Genomic DNA, 20,629 nt, shown 5'->3' on the forward strand with positions numbered 1-20,629 from the left:
ATATTAAGTTTCAAATTATGCTTGTTAATTTTTTTCCCTGCAAAGTCTTAACTCTTGCTTTATATTGTTACAATAAACAATGTTGAACTGGTAATTTCCCTTTGATATGGCCATAATTTTTATAATTACTTTAATACTACTTCAGAGACAAGTTTATATGAAGCGATTTCATCAGCAGACAGACAGACACACACAATGATATATTGAAACTCCTAAATATTAAGAAAAATGTGGTATTACATTCATTGAAGGGTTGTTTTTGCTTAGTCTCTATGTCAGCACTATCCATTCCTTCTCAATCCCCTTCCAAAGCATGGGACCCTGGCCAGAATTTTCTGCAAAGTGTTAAAAACCATTATCACAGTAGTTAAGGGTGTTAGTTTGAGAATCAGAAAGACCAGATTAGAATCCTTGTTTTTTCACCTGTAACTTCTAACTGGGGTATATTTCTTGGCACCTTACATCTTAATCTTATCATCCATAAAATGATAAGAATAATATTCACCTCGCATACTGTTATGAGAATTAATTGGGAGAACGTATATGAATATATCTACCCTACTGTTAGGGACATACACAGGACTTTCATTTATTTTTATGGCTGTATAAGCCTAGGAGACAGGATAAATTGACAGTGTGATCAATATAATACAGAGAAACATTTGACCATGCATTAAGCTCACAAAGAAAGATCTCCAATTTTCCTTTTAAAGAAGCTACAGGGATTTATATTATTCATAGCAAGTGATCCCAGGAAAGCTTCTTCATGTTTGTGCTTGGACTAATCAGCTGATGATTTGCCATTTAATATTTATATTTACGTCTTTTGTGTGTGTGAAGTGTGTTTAAATTTTGTTTTCGTCCTCATAACTTGTCTCACTCACTAAGGAGGTGTCTCATGGCAAAAGTACGGTACCTGATATCAGAGAGATGGGTTCTATACATTGCTTAATCTCTGTAAGCCTCAAATATTTCAACTGTCAAATTAGGTTAATGATATTTACCAACTACTTTTTGAAGAATTGGAGTGAGAATGCAAGACTCTATTACTCTATTTGAAAAGTGTTGAAAAATACTGATTACTATATATAGAAAGTAACAATCCTTGATAAGCTTCAGTACTATTGAAAAACTTACCTTAGTAGTCCTTGATGATCATAATGATGTTTAGGGGTGCTCAGACACAATCTTATTTGAAATTATCTTTACTTGGAATAAGTAAGTTTCAATGTGAAAGGTATTTCACACTTCAGAAGAGCCTATTCAGATGATTCAACATCAAATCAACAGTTGTTAAGAAAGTCTGTTTGTAAGTCTAAATATTTTCTTCTAGCCTAAAGCCTCTGAACATTTTCACAAAAAACTGCTCTTCTTTACATGGCTCTGGTCCCCTCAGGGCAAGATGAAGAAAGTGTGGAGGAAATACATTTAAATGAGTCACTCAACTCATGATGAATCTTGCTCTGGAGATGTGAACAACAACAAAAACAAAAACAAAAACACCATTTTTACCTTGTACTGCATGTGTATTTAAAGAGGTTTCTACAAAGATTCAGAGACCTTGTCTTGTAGCTGTTGCTTTCTCTCCCAGGAATTAGTTTTCTCCCTTGATGGAAAGACTTTGTCTTAGAAGCAGATATTCTGGAGAGACATGTTTGAAAAATGCCCATCCTGAATGGGGAATTGAATTCTCTATATTTAAAACTTAAGCCTGTGAGAGTCCCTTTTTCCTATCTGAACCCAGGTTTCTAAGAAAGCTGAATGCCACCTAAATGGCAAGGTGGCATAATTGCAGAGTGGGCACCTCATGTAGTTTCCCTGTTGACTCATGCTACAGAAAGAGCTGCTGTTTCTTCATCTAATATAAAACCTTTTTTGGAAAAATGTTATTGATTGCTTGAGATCTAGAGCACTGAGGGCATGAAATGAATGGCAGCCATTTTAAAGGACTTGATTCCAAATGCTCTTTTTCTTTCCCTCCTCCTACTTTATTGAGGTATATTTGACAAAAAATTTTTATATTCAAGGTGCACTACTTGATGATTTATATATGTATACATTGTGTAATGATCACCATAATCAACATAATTAACATGCTCATCAACTTATATAGTTAATCATTTTTATTGGTATGGTGAGAAACTTAAGCTCTACCTTCTTAAATCTACTGTACTGTATACAAAACTGTAGTAATAACTACAGTCACCTTGCTGTACCTTAGCTCTACAACTTATTTTACATAAATGCAACTTTATACACCTTGACCAACATTCCCATTTCTCTCTGCTCTAGCCCCTCACAAACCACCATACTATTCACTGTTTCTATGAGTTTTATTATTTTAGCTTTTACATATAAGTGAGGACATGCAATATTTGTCTTTTTGTGCCTGGCTTATTTTGTTTAGCATAATGTCCTGCAGATTTATCCATGTTTCTGCAAATGAAAGAATTTCTTTTCTTTTTTTTTAATTATTATACTTTAAGTTCTAGGGTACATGTGCACAACGTGCAGGTTTGTTACATGTGTATACACGTGCCATGTTGGTGTGCTGCACCCATTAACTCATCATTTGCATTGGGTATATCTCCTGATGCTATCCCTCCCCCCTTCCCCACCCCACAACAGGCCTTGGTGTGTGGTGTTCACTGCCCTGTGTCCAAGTGTTCTCATTGTTCAATTCCCACCTATGAGTGAGAACATGCGGTATTTGGTTTTCTGTCCTTGTGATAGTTTGCTCAGAATTATGGTTTCCAGCTGTGTTCATGTCCTACAAAGGACATGAACTCATCCTTTTTAATGGCTGCATAGTATTCCATGGTGTATATGTGCCACATTTTCTTTATCCAGTCTGTCATTGATGGACATTTGGGTTGGTTCCAAGTCTTTGCTATTGTGAATAGTGCTGCAATAAACATACTTGTGCATGTGTCTTTATAGCAGCATGATTTATAATCCTTTGGGTATATCCCCAGTAATGGGATGGCTGGGTCAAATGGTATTTCTAGTTCTAGATCCTTGAGGAATCACCACACTGTATTCCACAATGGTTGGACTAGTTTACAGTCCCACCAACAATATAAAAGTGTTCCTATTTCTCCACATCCTCTCCAGCATCTGTTGTTTCCTGACTTTTTAATGATTGCCATTCTAACTGGTGTGAGATGGTATCTCATTGTGGTTTTGATTTGCATTTCTCTGATGGCCAGTGATGATGAGCATTTTTTCATGTGTCTGTTGGCTGCATAAATGTCTTCTTTTGAGAAGTGTCTGTTCATATCCTTTGCCCACTTTTTGTTGGGGTTGTTTGATTTTTTCTTGTAAACTTGTTTAAGTTCTTTGTAGATTCTGGATGTTAGCCCTTTGTCAGATAGGGAGATTGCCAAAATTTTTCTCCCATTCTGTAGGTTGCCTATTCACTCTGATGGTAGTTTCTTTTGCTGTGCAGAAGCTCTTTAGTTTAATTAGATCCCATTTGTCAATTTTGGCTTTTGTTGCCATTGCTTTTGGTATTTTAGACATGAAGTCTTTACCCACCCCTATGTCCTGAATGTATTACCTAGGTTTTCTTCTAGGGTTTTTATGGTTTTAGGTTTGACATTTAAGTCTTTAATCCATCTTGAATTAATTTTTGTGTAAGGTGTAAGGAAGAGTTCCAGTTTCAGCTTTCTACATATGGCTAGCCAGTTTTCCCAGCACCATTTGTTAAATAGGGAATCCTTTCCCTATTTCTTGTTTTTGTCAGGTTTGTCAAAGATCAGATGGTTGTAGATGTGTGGTATTATTTCTGAGGGCTCTGTTCTGTTCCATTGGTCTATATTTCTGTTTTGGTACCAGTACCATGCTGTTTTGGTTACTGTAGCCTTGTAGTATAGTTTGAAGTCAGGTAGCGTGATGACTCCAGCTTTGTTCTTTTGACTTAGGATTGTCTTGGCAATGCAAGCTCTTTTTTGGTTCCATATAAACTTTAAAGTAGTTTTTTCCAAGAATTTCTTTTCTTTTAATGCTGCATAATATTTATGCATATATATAAAATCACTTTTCTTATCCATTAAGTTACTAACAGGCAATTAGGTTGTTACTATATCTCTGTATTGTGAATAATACTCCAATAAACATGGAATACAGGTATCTTTTCAAGGTACTGATTTCATTTTCTGTGGATATACAACTAGAAGTGAGATTGCTGGATCAGAAGCTTTCTAATTTTGGGGGGAACCTCTATACTGTGTTCCCAATGGCTGTACCAATTTACATTCTTGCCAGCTGTGCACAAGGGTTTTCTTTCCTCCACTCTTCACTAACATTTATCTTTTTTTCTGATACAGCTATCCTACATGTGTGAGGTGATAGTTCATTGTGATTTTGATTTGCTTTACTATAATAATAAGTGATATTGAGTATCTTTTCATATACTGGTTGGAAACTTATATATTCTTCTGAGAAATGTTTATTCTCATTCTTTGTTCATTTTTAATTTTTTTGCTATTGAGTTGTATGTGCTTCTTTTGTATTTTGGATATTAACTCCTAATCATACACATGGTTTGCAAATATTTTCTCTCATTCCCTAGATTGCCTTTTCACTTTGTTGATTGTTTCCTTTGCTGTGAAGAAGCTTTTCATTTGATGCAATACTACTCATTTATTTTTGCTTTTGTGACCTGTGCTTTTGGTATTATATTAAAATATCATTGCCCAGACCAAAATCAAGATTTTCTTTCTCCTGTTTTCTCCTACTAACCTTATAGTTTCAGGTATTGCATTTAAGTTCTCAATCCATTTTCATTTGCTTTTTGTATATGGTGTGAGATAAGGGTCAAATTTCATTCTTCTGTTTGTGGATATTCAGTTTTTCTAACACCATGTGTTGAAGAGACTCTTCTTCCTCCTACTGTGTGTTCTTGGCACCTTTGTTAAAGATGAGTTAATAGATGTATGTGGGTTTATTTCTAGGCTACTATAGAGTTGGAATAGTGTATCTTTACCAATGAGTTTATGCTTTCATATGTTTTCATGTTGTTAGTTAGTGTCCTTTCATTTCAACTCACTTTTGTTTTAAGCATGAGGAATTTCCTTTAGTATTATCTTTAAGGCAGGTCCAGTGGTGATGAACTCCCTCAGATTATGTTTGGGAAAGTTTTATCTCTTTTTTATTTCTGAACAGTTTTGCTGAGTAGTCTGTGTTGACAGTTCTCTTTCCTTTTCTTTCAGCACTTTGAATATATTATCTGACCCTCTCCTGGCCTGCAAGGTTTCTGCTGACAAATCTGCTAATAGTTTTATCATTCCTTTGTATGTGATAAGTCAGTTTTTCCTTAATGCTTTCAAACTTCTCTCTTTGTCCTTAACTTTTGGCAATTTGATTCTGTTGTGTTTTGATGAAGACATCTTTATGTCCTAACTTTTGTAGTTCTTTGGGCTTCATGGGTCTGAATGTTTATATCCCTTCCTACATTTGGGGACCCTTTTCTTTATTATCATTTCTTTAAACATACTTTTAGCTTCTCTTTCTTTCTCTGTTCCTTCTGGGTAGCCCATAATACTTACACTGACATATAGGATGGTGTTCCTGAAATACCAAAGGCTTTTTAATCTTTATTTTTACTTTTTATTCCCTCTGAGTGAGACAAATTTCAAGCGATCGGTCTTCAAGCTTGCTGATTCTTTCTCCCGCTTGGATGAGTCTGCTTTGCAGCTCTCTCTATTGAATTTTTCAGGTCACTGTTTGTGTTCCTCTCTTGAATTTCTGTTTGATTTCTTTTTATGGTTTATATATTTTTATTGAACTTCTAATTTTGTTCATGCATTATTCTCCTAATTTTTAAAGTTGTTTATCTGTGTTATCATATATTCCCATGAATTCTTGAAGACAATTATTTTGAATTCCTTGTCAGACTGTTCATATATCTCCATTTCTTTAGGGACAATTACTGTTGATTTATTTATTTCCTTTGGTGGTACCATGTTTGTCTGATCTTTCATGATTTTTATAAACTTGCTTTGGTGTCTTTGCATTTGAAGAAGTTGTCATCTCTTCTAGCTTTTACAGTCTGGCTTCTGCTGGGAAAGTCCTTCACCAATCAGCTTGTCTAGAATTCCTATGTGAGCCAACAGTTGAAGAGACTATGGGCAGGTTGACTGTGGAGGTCTCCAGGCAGATAACCTTGCTATCTGTTTCCACAGGGTCGGCCTTGCATTAGAGTCCAGTGGGAACAGACCTGACACATGGGTCTGCAGGTGAGAGCCTGGAGCCTGGGTCCACCGGGGTGAGTTTAGAACCTGAGTTTATGTGGGCTGGCCTGGCACTGGATCAGGCCTTGAGTCTGCATTTTTGAGGGACAGCCTGGAACTGGGGTAGGGTGTAAACTGAGTCCTCCATGGTGGAGCTGGACCTGTGTTAAGCCTAGTGCCAGGGTCCATGGGTACTGGCCTTCCACAGATGCTCACTGGGGCAGACATGTAGGTTGAATCCATAGGGGTTGGTCTAGTGCCTGGTTGCATTCCTGACCTAGTGCTGAGGTAGTCTGATAGACTATTTTCATGAGGACTGGCCTGGTACTGAGGCAGGCCTGGAACCTAGATCCACATAGCAGTCTAATCATAGAATAGACCTGGAACTGGAGCCAGTCTGGTAATGGGGTGGGTCTGGTTCCTATATCTACATGAGCTGGCCTTGCAAAGGGGCTGGTCTGAAGCTTTAGTGTGTGAAGGGGTGGTGTGACACTGGAGCAGCCCTGGTGATTATCTACTTGTGCCAGCCTGGCTTTGAGTTATGAGGGCCTCATTGGTACTAGGACTGGTTCTGTGCCTTGGTCTAAGAGAGTTGGCCTAGTGCTGGGTGGTTTAGGAGCCTGGGTCTGTGGGAACCTGCTCTGGCTCTGGGGTGAGCCTGGTGCTTAAGTTCATGCAAATAGGCCTTGTGCTTGAGACTGTCGGTGCAGGCCTGAATAGGTGTCTGCAGTGAAGCCAATGCTCACTTCACTTTTCTTTTCTACATAGGAGAGCCCTGGGACAGAGAGGGTCTCTCTTAGCCTTGTGCGGCATGGGCTTGGGGAATGGGTGACTTGGGTAAAGCAAAGCTGTTCTTCCCCCATTCAGTGTATCTTTTCTTGATTGTGCATTCCACTTGGGTACTGTAAGTTCTCACCTGTGATCTAGAACTCTTGTGAAGGTATTTTCACGTGCAGATGGGATATGTATATTGGTGTTTCTGTGAGGGAATGTGATGTGGAACGTCCTATTCTATCTTTTGACATCACTCCCTTTGTGCATTTTTAATTGAGTTGCTTGTCTTTTTATTTTTGAGATGTAAAGGGTTCTTTACATATTTTTATACAAGACCCTTATCAAATATATGATTTGGAAGTATTTTCTCCCAGTATTTGTGAACTGACTTTGACTTTCCAGATAGTTTCCTTTGAGGCACAGAAGTTTTAAAAATTGATAAAGTTCAATTTGTCATTTTTCATTTGTTGCTTGTTTGTGGCTGTATTTAAGAAACCATTGTCTAATCCCAAGATCATGATGATTTACCCCTCTGTTTTCCTCTAATAGTTATATGGTTTTAGATTTTACATTGGATCTTTGATTCATTTGGCATTAATTTTGGTATATGGCAAGAGAAAGAGATCCAAATTCATTCTTTTGTGTTTGGGTATCCAGTTGTCCCAGTATCGTTTGCTGAAGAGAAAATTCATTTTCTACTGAATGTTCTTGACTAGTATTATTGTCACCTTAATTATTTTAAGTCTTCCATCTATGAAAAGTAGATGGGTTTCTGTTTATTTTGGTCTTTGTCTTACTTCATTTGTGCTACTGTAACAAAATACTACAGACTAATTTATAAAAAACAGAAATTTATGTCTCACAGCTCTAAAAACTGGGAAGTCCAAGATCTAGGTAGCAGAAGATTTGGTGTCTGCTAAGGGCCCAGTCTGTGCTTCCAAGATAGTGCTTTGTTGCTGAGAGGGCACAAAAGAGAAGAACACCATGTAAAGTCTCGTTTATAAGGATATATCAACCTTTTGTGCATCAATTCTTATGTATTTTATTCTTTCTGTTTCTATTTTAAATGGAATTGTTTTGTTTTATCTTCAGGTGGTTCATTGCTAGTGTATAGAAATACTACTGGTGTTTGTAGGATGTTGACCTTGTACCCAGCACTAAAGTGCCAGCACTAATAGCATTTACATACTAGTGATGATATACTACTTTGAATAAAAGTGATTTTTTAACTCTTATTTTAAGTTCAGGGGTACAAGTGCAGGTTTGTTACACAGGTAAACTTGTGTCATGGGGGTTTGTTGTACAGATTTTTACATTACCCAGGTATTAAGCTTAGTACCCATTAGTTATGTTTCCTGACCCTCTCCCTCCTCCCACCTTTCACCTTCTGAAAGGCCTCAGTGTGTGTTGTTCTCTTTTATGTGTTCACGTGTTCTCATCACTCAGCTCCCACTTATAAGTGAGAACATGTGATATTTGGTTTCCTATTTCTGCCTTAGTTTGCTAAAGATAATGGCCTCTAGCTCCATCTATGTTCCTGCAAAGGACATAGTCTTATTCTTTTTTATCGCTGCAAAGGATTTCATGGTGTATATGTACCACATTTTCTTTTTTGCTTTTATTTATTTATTTTTATTTTATTTTATGTTTGCAGATACATGTGCAGGATGTGCAGGTTTGTTACATAGGTAAACGTGTGCCATGGTGATTTGTTGTACCTATCAACCCATCACCTAGCTATTAAGCCCAGCATGCATTAGCTATTTTACCTGATGCTCTCCCCTCCATCCACCAAGACAGACCCCAGTATGTGTTGTTTCTCTTCCTGTGTCTATGTGTTCACGTTGGTTAGCTCCCACTTATAAGTGGGAACATGTGATGTTTGGTTTTTCATTCCTGCATTAGTTTGCTAAGGATAATGGCTTCCAGCTCCATCCATGTCTTTGCAAAGGACATTGTTTCATTCCTTTTTATAGCTGCATGGTGTATATGTACCACATTTTCTTTATCCAGTCTATTACTGATGGACGTTTAAGCTGATTCTGCATCTTTGCTATTGCAAATAGTGCTGGAACGAACCTATGCATGCACGTATTTTTGTGTGTGTGTGTGTGTGTGTGTGTGTGTGTGTGTGTGTGAAGGAGTCTTGCTCTGTCATCAGGCTGTAGTGAGGTGGCGCAATCTTGGCTCACTGCAAACTCTGCCTCCTGGGTTCAAGCAATTCTGCTGCCTCAGCCTCCCGAGTAGCTGGGACTACAGGCGTGCACCACCATGCCCAGCTAATTTTTGTACTTTTGGTAGAGACGGGGTTTCACCATGTTGGCCAGGATGGTCTTGATCTCTTGACATCATGATCTGTCCACCTTGTCCTCCAAAGTGCTGGGATTACAGGTGTGAGCCACTGCGCCCGGCTGTGTGCATGTATCTTTATAATGGAATGATTTGTAGTCCTGGGATGAGTCCAGTAATAAGATTGTTGGGTTGCTGGTATTTCTGTCTTTAGGTCTTTGAGGAATGGCCATGCTGTTTTCCAAAATGACTGAATTAATTTACACCTCCACCAACAGTATATAAGCATCACTTTTTCTCTACAATCTTACCAGCATCTATTATTTTTTGACTTTTTGCTGATAGCCATTCTGACTGGTGTGAGATGGTATCTCATTGTGGTTTTGATTTGCATTTCTCTAATGATAAATGATGTTGAGCTTTGTTCTATATGTTTGTTGGTCACATGTATGTTTTCTTTTGAGAAGTGCCTATTCATGTCCTTTGCCCACTTTTTAATGGGGTTATTTTTTTCTTGTAAACTTGTTTAAGTTCTTGTGATGGCTAATACTGAATATCAACTTGATTGGACTGAAGGATGCAAAGTATTGATTCTTGGTATGTCTGTGAAGGTGTTGTCCAAGGAGATTGATATTTGAGTCAGCAGGTTGAGAAAGGCAGACCCACCCTTAATCTGGGTGGGTATCATGTAATTAGCTGTCAGCATGGCTAGATAAGCAGGCTAGATAAGCATGGCTTTATAAGCAGGCAGAAAAACATGAAAAGACCAGACTGGCATAGCCTTCCAGCCTACATCTTTCTCTTGTACTGGCTGCTTCCTGCCCTTGAACTCGACTCCAAGTTCTTCAGTTTTTGGACTTGGACTGGCTCTCCTTGCTTCTCAGCTTGCAGACGGCCTGTTGTGGGACCTTGTGATCATGTGAGTTAATACTTAATAAACTCATTCATATATATATATATATATATCTGATTAGTTCTGTCCCGCTAGAGAACCCTGACTAATATGGTCCCTTATAGATACTGAATATTAGACCTTTTTGGATGCATAGTTCAGAAAAATTTTCTCTTGTTCTGTAGGTTGTCTGTTTACTCTGTTGCTAGTTTCTTTTGCTGTGCAGAAGCTCTTTAGTTTAATTAGATCCCATTTGTCAATTTTTGCTTTTGTTGCAATTGCTTTTGGCATCTTTTTCATGAAATCTTAACCCATGCCCATGTCCTGAATGGTGTTGCCTAGGTTGTCTTCCAGGGTTTTTATAGCATTTGTTTATATGTTTAAGTCTTTAATCCATTTGAGTTAATTTTTGTATACAGTATAAGGAAGGGGTCCAGTTTCAATCTTTGGCATAAGGATAGCCAGTTATCCCAGCACCATTTATTGATTAGGGAATCCTTTCCCCATTGCTTGTTTTTGTCATGTTTGTTGAATATCAAATAGTTGAGTTGTAGGTGTGCAGTCTTATTCCTGGGCTCTCTATTCTATTCCATTGGTCCATGTGTCTGTTCTTGTACCAGTATCATGCTGTTTTGGTTACTGTAGCCTTGTAGTATAGTTTGAAGTTGGGGAGTGTGATGCCTCCAGTTTTGGTCTTTTTGCTTAGGATTGCCTTGGCTATTTGGGCTCTTTTGCGGTTATTTTAAAATAATTTTTTCTATTTCTATGAAGAATGTCAATGGTAGTTTAAAATAGCATTGAATCTATAAATTGCTTTGGGCAGTATGGCCATTTTAATGATATTGATTGTTCCTATCCATGAGCATGGAATGTTTTTCCATTTGTTTGTGTTATGTCTGATTTCTTTGAGCAGTGGTTTGTAGTTCTCCATGTAGAGACCTTTCACCTCCCTACTTAGCTATATTTCTAGGTATTTTATTCTTTTTTTGGCATTTATGAGTCAGAGTTTGTTTATGATTTGGCTCTCAGCTTGACTGTTGTTGATGTATAGGAATGCTAGTGATTTTTGCACATTGATTTTTTTTGTTTGTTTTTGTTTTGAGATAGAGCCTCACTCTGTTGCCCAAGCTGGAGTGCACTGGCATGATCTTGACTCACTGCAACCTCTGCCTCCCAGGGTCAAACAATTCTCCTGCCTCAGCCTTCCGAGTAGTTGGGATTACAGGCACCCGCCACCATGCCTGGTTAATTTTTATTTTCAGTAGAGAAGGGGTTTCTCCATGTTGAGCAGGTTGGTCTTGAACTCTTGACCTCAGGTGATCCGCCTGCTTTGGCCTCCCAAAGTGCTGGGATTACAGGTGTGAGCCACTGTGCCCAGCCTTGCACATTGGTTTTGTATCCTGAGACTTTGCTGAAGTTATTTATCAGCTTATTGATTTGTATATGTTGCTTACCCAGCAATCCCATTACTGGATGTGCTTTTGGACTGAGATGATGAGATTTGCTAGATATAGGATTATGTCATCTGCAAAAAGGCATAGTTTGACTTCCTCTCTTCCTATTTGAGTGCCTTTGTTTCTTTCTCATGCCTGATTGCCCTGGTCAGAACTTCCAACACTAGGGTGAATACAAGTGGTAAGAGAGAGAGCATCCTTGTCTTGTGCTTCCAGTTTTTGCCCATTCAGTGTGATGCTGGCTGTGGGTTTGTCACATATGGCTCTTATTATTTCGAAGTACATTGCTTCAATACCTAGTTTATTGGGAGTTGTTAATATAAATTGATGTTGAATTTTATTGAAAGCCTTTCCTGCATATATTGAGATAATCATGTGTTTTTTTTCTTTAGTTCTGTTTATGTAATTATATTTATTGATTTGTATATGTTGAACCAATCTTGCATCCCAAGGATGAAGCCTACTTGATCATGGTGGATAAGCTTTTTGATATGCTCCTAGATTCTGTTTGCCAGTATCTATGACTCAGTTTAGATTAGAGACTGGTCTGTGTTTATCCAACGTCTATGTGCTTTCTACTGAGCTGTCTTTGCTTACATGTAGGTGAATCAGTTGTAACCGGGGTTTTTTTACTGGCTTGATGCATTTTGACTTTTCTACCCATGTAATTTACAGCTAATTGAGAGTGACAATGAAGTCACTCTTGTGCACTTGAAGCTGCCTTGGGAAAACTGCGGTTGATTAGATTTAGTTCAACGCAGGGTGGAACTACAAATGTATGAACTACAGTGCCAACAGTGGGGTCACATAGATTCCCTGCTCGTTGTTCAAATGATATAGTTGAGCTCAATTCCTAAATTTATTAGCCATCTAAAGCCTTACTTTCATATCTAATCTAGGCTTTGAACAATAGTTTTTGCTTCAAATTCAATATTACTTCCTGATGATAATCTTTGAATGCTCCACCTCATCCCAGTTTAAGCTATATCCCCATTACATAGATGTCTAGTGCTGTGTCCTTTTAGATAGTCCTTATTACTCTTTTCTTTTTCATAGTTATATTCTTGCATTGTGAGGGCAGACACAATTTCTGGGCTGTTGAGAGAGACACATTTAATTTAAACATCAGTTGTGCCACCTACTCTTTTTGCTCTTGTATATTTACTTAAATTCATAGTGACTCAATTTTCTTATCTGTAAAATAGGAATAATAATAGTACCCATCAGAAAGGGTACCCCATATAATGTGTCTAATATAGGGGTTGGTATTTAGCACTCAAGAATTGGTTACTGTCATTATTATTGAACAACATTGTGCCTCATACATTTTTGATGTTGAATGAACCTTTGTTGAAAAAAAAGAAATAAAGCATTCATGTTCTGACTGAAACCAGATGATGATCCTAGATGAATTCTTTTTTTTTTTTTTTTTTTTTTTTTTTTGAGACGGAGTCTTGCTCTGTCGCCCAGGCTGGAGTGCAGTGGCCAGATCTCAGCTCACTGCAAGCTCCGCCTCCCGGGTTCACGCCATTCTCCTGCCTCAGCCTCCCGAGCAGCTGGGACCACAAACGCCCGCCACCTCGCCCGGCTAGTTTTTTTTTTTTTTTTAGTGGAGACGGAGTTTCACCGTGTTAGCCAGGATGGTCTCGATCTCCTGACCTCGTGATCCGCCCGTCTCAGCCTCCCAAAGTGCTGGGATTACAGGCTTGAGCCACCGCGCCCGGCCAATCCTAGATGAATTCTAACCCTTGTCAGAAATGTTTCACTGGCAAGAAGTATAGTTGAAAGAAGAGATAAGCATGTAGTTGCCATTTTGGCAAAGGCCAGTGAAATTAATTGCTCTTTCCTTGAGTAAATTGCTCTTCCCTTGAGTAAACAGCACAGATGTGAGTTTCCCACCTGAATGACACTGGTGTCTCTATATTGTGAGAACAGAAGGAAGTCGAGGAGGGTGCAGCTGTGAAGATTTCTGGGCAGAGCTAATCACAAAGACATTGCCTCTCCCTGACATACTTTGGGTCTTGAGATTGGTTCTACTGAAATTTTGGAAGAAGGAAGGCTGAATCCCAAGGACCAAACTATGTGGCTAAGCACTGAGCATTGATGCTCTGAAAAAATACTTGGAAGAATTGGCTGCAGGAGATTTCTCATCCAGGAGACCTTTAATCAACTTCTGTCTTGGTAATTGGATTTGTTTTTCTAGTTCTAACAATGGCAGTCTAGTTCTTATGTCCATATCAAGGCTTTCAGATCAGATTCTATGTAAAAATTATAATGCCTCTAAGATTTCTGTGAGTCCCATAGAAGTATAAAGGGGCTAGAGCTACTGAAATCATCCCACTCTTTCCCAAATCCAAATTCCATTTAAGCACAACATGAATGTGTTTACTGTCTGTGATAATTTATTATCTGAACAAGTTCAGGCCAGAGTGAGAAGTCCTAGACACATGTAAAGTTGATATATAGGAGAAGCACAGTTTTTCTTCTGTTAAAGTTTACTTCAGGTTTTTTTTTTTTTTTTTTTTTTTTTTTTTTCTGGAAACACTACATATATATATATATATTACAAATTTGCAGTAAGTTTATGGTAAATTAACATGACCATTAATTGCACACACACTAAATTGAAGAAAACCCTGATGGACTTTAAGTATTGTTGAGTCTGCAAAAAATTAATTGATGACAAGTCAATAGTTTATAGCTCTTAATAGTGACTTGTGTAAACTTTTCCTGAAGAGTTTGTAAGAACAACTTGTGACTAATATAATTGTAGGTAGGCCCTTGTTGATCTTAAGGGTGACAATCAGCAAGTGAGTTTGATAAAAAGTTTAGGTTTCAAGTACAGCACTTATTTGAAATGTTATACCACACCTATTCAATAAACAATCATTCTTAGGTGACTGTGTGTATGTCCATCTTTCTCTCCTTTCCTTTTTTTCTGAGACAGAGTCTTGCTTTGTTATCCAGGCTGAAGCACAGTGGCATGATCTGGGCTCACTGTAACCTCTGCCTCCTGGTTTCGAGAGATTCTCCTGCCTCAGCCTCCCGAGTAGCTGTGATTACAGGCGTGTGCCACCATGCCCAGCTAATTTTTGTATTTTTAGTAGAGACGGGGTTTCACCATGTTGGTCAGGCTGGTTTCAAACTCCTAATCTCAAGTGATCCACCTGCCTTGGCCTCCCAAAGTGTTGGGATTACAGGGTGTGAGCCACCTTGCATGGCCTGTCCTCTTTCTTTTGTTCTTTCCTCTTTTTTATTGGTTTCAGCTTTTCTTCTCATCCTATTCCTTCTTTCTCTCTCTCGTCCTTCCTCTCCTCTTCTTCTTCTCCATCTCTGTTTCTGTCCTGTCTCCTTCTCCCTTTTTTTCTTCCCTTCTCTCTCTCCCTCTTACTTCCTCTCCCCACACCCTTTTTCTGTAAATGCTTTATGATATCTAATATTGGTCATCATTGTAGATATGAAAATGCATCCTCAAAGCATTTATTTTAATAGTGAAATGGGTTTAATGTTTCCTGGAAATCCTCACACTCAGTCATAAGAGTCAATTTTGGAAGGAGTAAGTTTTCTCTGTATTGAAAAATGGATTTAGCTAGTTAATTAATTTATGAGAAAATAGGTTATAAATCCCACAAAGAAGTAGAAAAGTAAAGAATTATGAAATCATCATGTTAAATATTCTTTTAATAGCTTGCTGTATTGTCTTCTTTTTTAATCTGCTGATTTTTTTTTTGATATTTATTCTTGTTTTCCTTGTTCTGTTTGTCTTCACTTGGTTAGCTTAAGTTTTCAGAATGTTTGACTTTTGGATATTTAAGAAACAAATTTTAAAGTTTTTTTCAGTGATACTTCCATGAATCAATAAAATCATATAACAACAATAATAGTAAGTTTAAAATTATGTCATTTTTCACAACAATCCTGAAAGGTGTATTTATTCCTCCTTTTTGGCAGCTGAAGAACACTGAAGCACAGAGACATAAAGTCCATTAATATTATTTAGTTAACAGTGGTTAGATTCAGGACTGTAAACAATATATTTGGATTTTAGGTCCATTTCTCTTTCTTTAGTCTTTTATACATTTCTAATTTCCCCTTCTCCTTTTTCTCTCCCACTCTTTTTTTTCTTTTGCTTCTTTTTTTTTCCTTCTCTCTCTCTCAGTTAATGCTTTATGAGTGTTTGTTTTTGCCAGCACTAGGGATACAAAAATTAATATGACTAGGTTATAATAGGGCCAGACTTCTGCTCCAAGAACCCATAGTGTTGAACACAGAGAGGTGATCAGAAGGCTATGTGTACTGTAATGGCCATTCAACATGGCCTTTGAGGTTGGACAAGTGTAGCAGCACCATTTTCAGCCTTGAGGACACCAAGAAGCTTCCAGATAGACAACATGGAAAAAGGGATGGCTCATGAAAGAAAGAGGCTCTCTATGTGCTTGGTCTTTTTGTATGACTTAAAATTGGCAGAGCAAATTGGAGTTTTCTCTGGTAAGTATGTGCACCCATTGTCAGGTGAAGTATATCCATCTTGGTGTACCTGTAAATGGGTTACCTATATGGCCACATCATGGAATGGCTCTTGAAACTTGACATTTTGTATTTTTATTTTCTGATTGTAAAAGTTACACATTTTTACTGTAGAAAATTAAAAACAAACCAGAAAATTATAAAGAAGAAAATGCATACTATTCATACTTTGTCAAATGTCAAATAGAAACAAATAAACAATTGACACGGTTTTGTGTTTGTTTTTACTTATTGTAAGGCTAGAAAACATATGACATCAAAGATACATTTATTCACTAACTGAAAGCCTTATTGTTGAGGATGAATATGACTTATTTTTCAGAGCAGTCACCTGTCACCTGAACACAACTGATGATGAGGATGAATAATGTGACTGAGTTTATTCTCCTGGGCTTGACTCGAAACATGGAGCTTCAGAAATTTTCATTTGTTGTGTTTTTGATTGTCTACTCAGTCACCTTGGCGGGCAACCTGCTCATCATCCTTACCATTAGCACCAGCAGGTCCCTGGTATCCCCCATGTACTTTTTCCTGTTTTACTTATCCCTCATGGATGGCTGCTGTTCTTCATGCATGACCCCCAAAATGCTAGCTGATACTCTTTCTGTGAAAAAAACCATTTCTTTTAGGGGGTGCATGACTCAAGTCTTTGCTGGGCATCTTTTTGGTTCTGCTGAGATTGTGCTTCTCACGGTGATGGCCTATGACCGCTATGTGGCCATCTGTAAACCCCTGCACTACATGACCATCATGAACCAACAGGTGTGTAGACTCCTTGTGGGAGCAGCCTGGGTTGGAGGCTTTGTTCATGCAACAATTCAGATCCTCTTCACAGTCTGGCTGCCCTTCTGTGGCCCCAACGTCATAGACCACTTCATGTGTGACTTGATCCCTCTGTTGAAACTGGTCTGCATGGACACTCATACCCTTGGTCTCTTTGTTGCTGGCAACAGTGGATTTGTCTGCCTGTTGAACTTTCTCCTCTTGATTGTGTCTTATGTGGTCATCCTATATAATCTGAAATCTCACAGCTTGGAGGGGAGGCGCAAAGCCCTCTCCACCTGTGTATCTCATATCACTGTAGTCATCTTGTTCTTTGTGCCCTGCATATTTGTGTATCTACGTCCAGCGACCACCTTCTCCATTGACAAAGCAGTATCTGTGTTTTATACCATGATAACTCCTATGTTAAACCCTTTAATCTACACCCTTAGAAATGCAGAGGTGAAAAATGCTATGAAGATGCTCATGGTTAATATGTAATTTCTCTGCCACTGCTGTAATATGTAATACTCTGATCTGACTGGAGTCTGTAAGATTTTTGGGAGCTGGAGCACCTCCTAACATGCTCATTACTGTATTTCTCTCCTCCTGGTTTTCTGATCTCCTTTGGCCCTTTGTCTTCTGGTCCTTGAGGCTGATCCATTTGTCAGTCTAATTCTATCATGACAAACCCTGTTTCAAGGACCAAAGAGTGACTTCATTATGAATCTGAAATCAACAAAACAGGCAATTAGAATATGGATAGACAAAATGAAGTGAGAAATTTGTTCAGAAAAGGTAGTATGGTGCAGAGGTAAGAACAGATTCTAGAGTCAGTTTCCTGGGTTTGACTCTGACCTAGGAAAGTTATTTAACTTGTTTATTCTCACATTTTCTTCATTTGTAAAAATGGTAATGATAGTATCTCTCTCAAAATGTTGTTGGGACATTTAAAATGCATTAGTATTTGTTAAGTGTTTATAACAGTATGAATGGTAAATATTGCAAAAGTGTTTTTTGTTTGTTTTTTTGAGACAAGATCTTTCCTTGTCACCCAGGCTGGGATGCAGTGGCATGATCTTAGCTCACTACAGCCTCAACTTCCCAGGCTCAAGCCGTCTTCTCACCTCAGCCTCCCGAGTAGCAGGCATGAGCCACCACAGCTGACTTATTTTTGTATTTTTAGTAGAGATGAGGTTTCACCATCTTGCCTAGACTAGTGTCGAACTCCTGGGCTCAAGTGACCTGCCCACCTTCGCCTCCCAAAGTGCTGGGATTATAGGAGTCAGCCTAAAAGTATTTTTTAAAAGCCAAACATATTGACTAGTGCTGACCCAACTTCCATTTGGGGCCAATTTTGCCTTATGTCTCCTTCAGCACTAGCAGGATGTTTGTTTTTTCTGGATCAGGATCTTTATGGGTCTCGCCCTGGTCCTCGTCTCCTTAGGTGGAAAAGACACCTTCACATGTGATCAATATTATGTCATATAACTGTTTCCTTGGACTTCAGGCAAGGACATGATTGACTTTTAGGGTGATTATTTAACCTCTGGAAGTCCTGTTGACAGAGTTTTGGATGATGTGGAAGAATTTGACTGTGGTGTCAATAGAGCTAGGATGGAACTCTATCTCACTAGTTCACATAACATTGTATGTATTTCACATCTCTCAATATCTTAATCTTTGTTTATATGTACAATGAAATGGTAGTACATATTTCATAGGGTTATTTTAAGCCTTAGATGAGATACTATGTGCAAAGTGTCTAGGATAGTACTTGTCACTCAGTGGATGCTTAATAAATGTCACTGTTTTTGTTGCCTTTACTTCATCATCAGTGTCTCATTTCTGTCTGCTTTGGAAAAAAACTATATGATTTACAGATATTCAACTGTGTGTAGGTATTATATTAGGAAGTCATGAGGAACTTTCTGATTCCTGAGAGTAAACCTCCCAAAATTAATGCAGGATGGATGAGATTAAGCCTGAACAATTCACCTTAGAAGTCTGAATGTCTCTTTTTGCAGCCAACAGACCCATGAAAAAATGCTCATCATCAGTGGTCATCAGAGAAATGCAAATCAAAACCAAATGAGATACCATCTTACACCAGTTAGAAAGGCGATCATTAAAAAGTCAGGAAACAACAGATGCTGGAGGGGATGTGGACAAATGGGAACGCTTTTACACTGTTGGTAGGAATGTAAACTAGTTTAACCATTGTGGAAGACAGTGTGGCGATTCCTTAAGGATCTAGAACTAGAAATACCATTTGACCCAGCCATCTCATTACTGGGTATATACCTAAAGGATTATAAGTCATGCTACTGTAAAGACACATGCACATGTATGTTTATTGTGGCACTATTCACAATAGCAAAGACTTGGAACCAACCCAAATGTCCATCAATGATAGACTGGATTAAGAAAATGTGGCACATATACATCATGGAATACTATGCAGCCATAAAAAAGGATGAGTTCATGTCCTTTGCAGGGACATGGATGCAGCTGGGAACCATCATTCTGAGCCAACTATCACAAGGACAGAAAACCAAACACCGCATGTTCTCACTCATAGGTGGGAATTGAACAATGAGAACACTTGGACACAGGACAGGGAATATCACACCCCAGGGCCTGTCATGGAGCGGGGGGTCAGGGGGATGGATAGCATTAGGAGAAATACCTAATGTAAATGATGAATTTATGGGTGCAGCAAACCAACGTGGCACATGTATACCTATGTAACAAACCTGCACATTGTGCACATGTACCCTAGAACTTAAAGTATGGAAGAAAAAAAAAAGTCTGAATGTCTCCAAAATCAAAATGAGGCTAAAGAAGACATAAAATTTAATAGAATCCTTAAGACAAATAAGAAAGTTATAGCATAATAATCAAAAATTTTAGTAAATTAGTATTTACTACAACGTGGTTCATGATAGAAAGTCATTGTCTTGTTAATCTGCACAAGAGCCTTATGAAATAGATACTGTTTTTCTTGATTTCTAATACAATTGGATGAAGCTGGGAAAATTTAAATAAATTACTTTAGTCACAGAGGTAGCAAATACCTGAGGTAGGATTTGAACTCATGTAGTTTTGCTTTAGAACTTACACTTTTAGGCACTATGGTATATACCAGAAAAATGACACACATTTGAATAAAGAAAAATTCTAGTCAGGGCAAGGAGCAATAAATAAACATTTTTAAGAAAGGATAAATTCAGAGTGAAAAGGGCTTAAAAAGGTGAAACCTGTGATGTGATCGAGAGCAACTCAGAAGGCAGGGTGGGGGTTCCTTCAGAATGGGTGTGAAAAAGATTTTAGTGCAAGAATTTAGTGTTTAACCTATCAGGGTGAGGAACAATGAACTGAAAGTCATAAGTAAAACAGTAGAGAGAAATTTATGTATGTTGAGGGGGAATATTATCTGACCTGATGCAACTCTTGTCTTTAATTTCTCTCTTCTCTTTTGACCCTAATATCACCAACTAAATTTATCATATTATAATTAATTCATCTCTAATTAAAATCAGGATGAAGCAAAATCAAGCATATGCATCCAAGCAACCACTTTTCCCAGAAACCTTTATGTGTGCCTTTGGCAGTTGCTGTTTTTGATGGACTTTTTGGTGTAGTCAACGACATTGATCTCCATTTTGCCTCTGTGTGACTATTGTTTTAAAATTAAT

The 20,629-nt window shown here is 38.1% G+C and overlaps 1 protein-coding gene across 1 annotated transcript; it reads left to right on the forward strand.

Moving 5' to 3' along the window:
• The first annotated feature begins 16,520 nt into the window (after positions 1-16,520).
• LOC111544798 (olfactory receptor 4C12-like) lies at positions 16,521-19,784 on the forward strand. Its single transcript, XM_023215450.2, has 2 exons — positions 16,521-17,411; positions 19,719-19,784. Exons 1-2 carry the CDS (start codon positions 16,521-16,523, stop codon positions 19,782-19,784), a joined length of 957 nt encoding a protein of 318 aa, XP_023071218.2.
• The last annotated feature ends 845 nt before the right edge of the window (positions 19,785-20,629 follow it).

Source organism: Piliocolobus tephrosceles, chromosome 13, assembly GCF_002776525.5.
Source record: "Piliocolobus tephrosceles isolate RC106 chromosome 13, ASM277652v3, whole genome shotgun sequence".
In the NCBI taxonomy this organism is placed as follows: Eukaryota; Metazoa; Chordata; class Mammalia; order Primates; family Cercopithecidae; genus Piliocolobus; species Piliocolobus tephrosceles.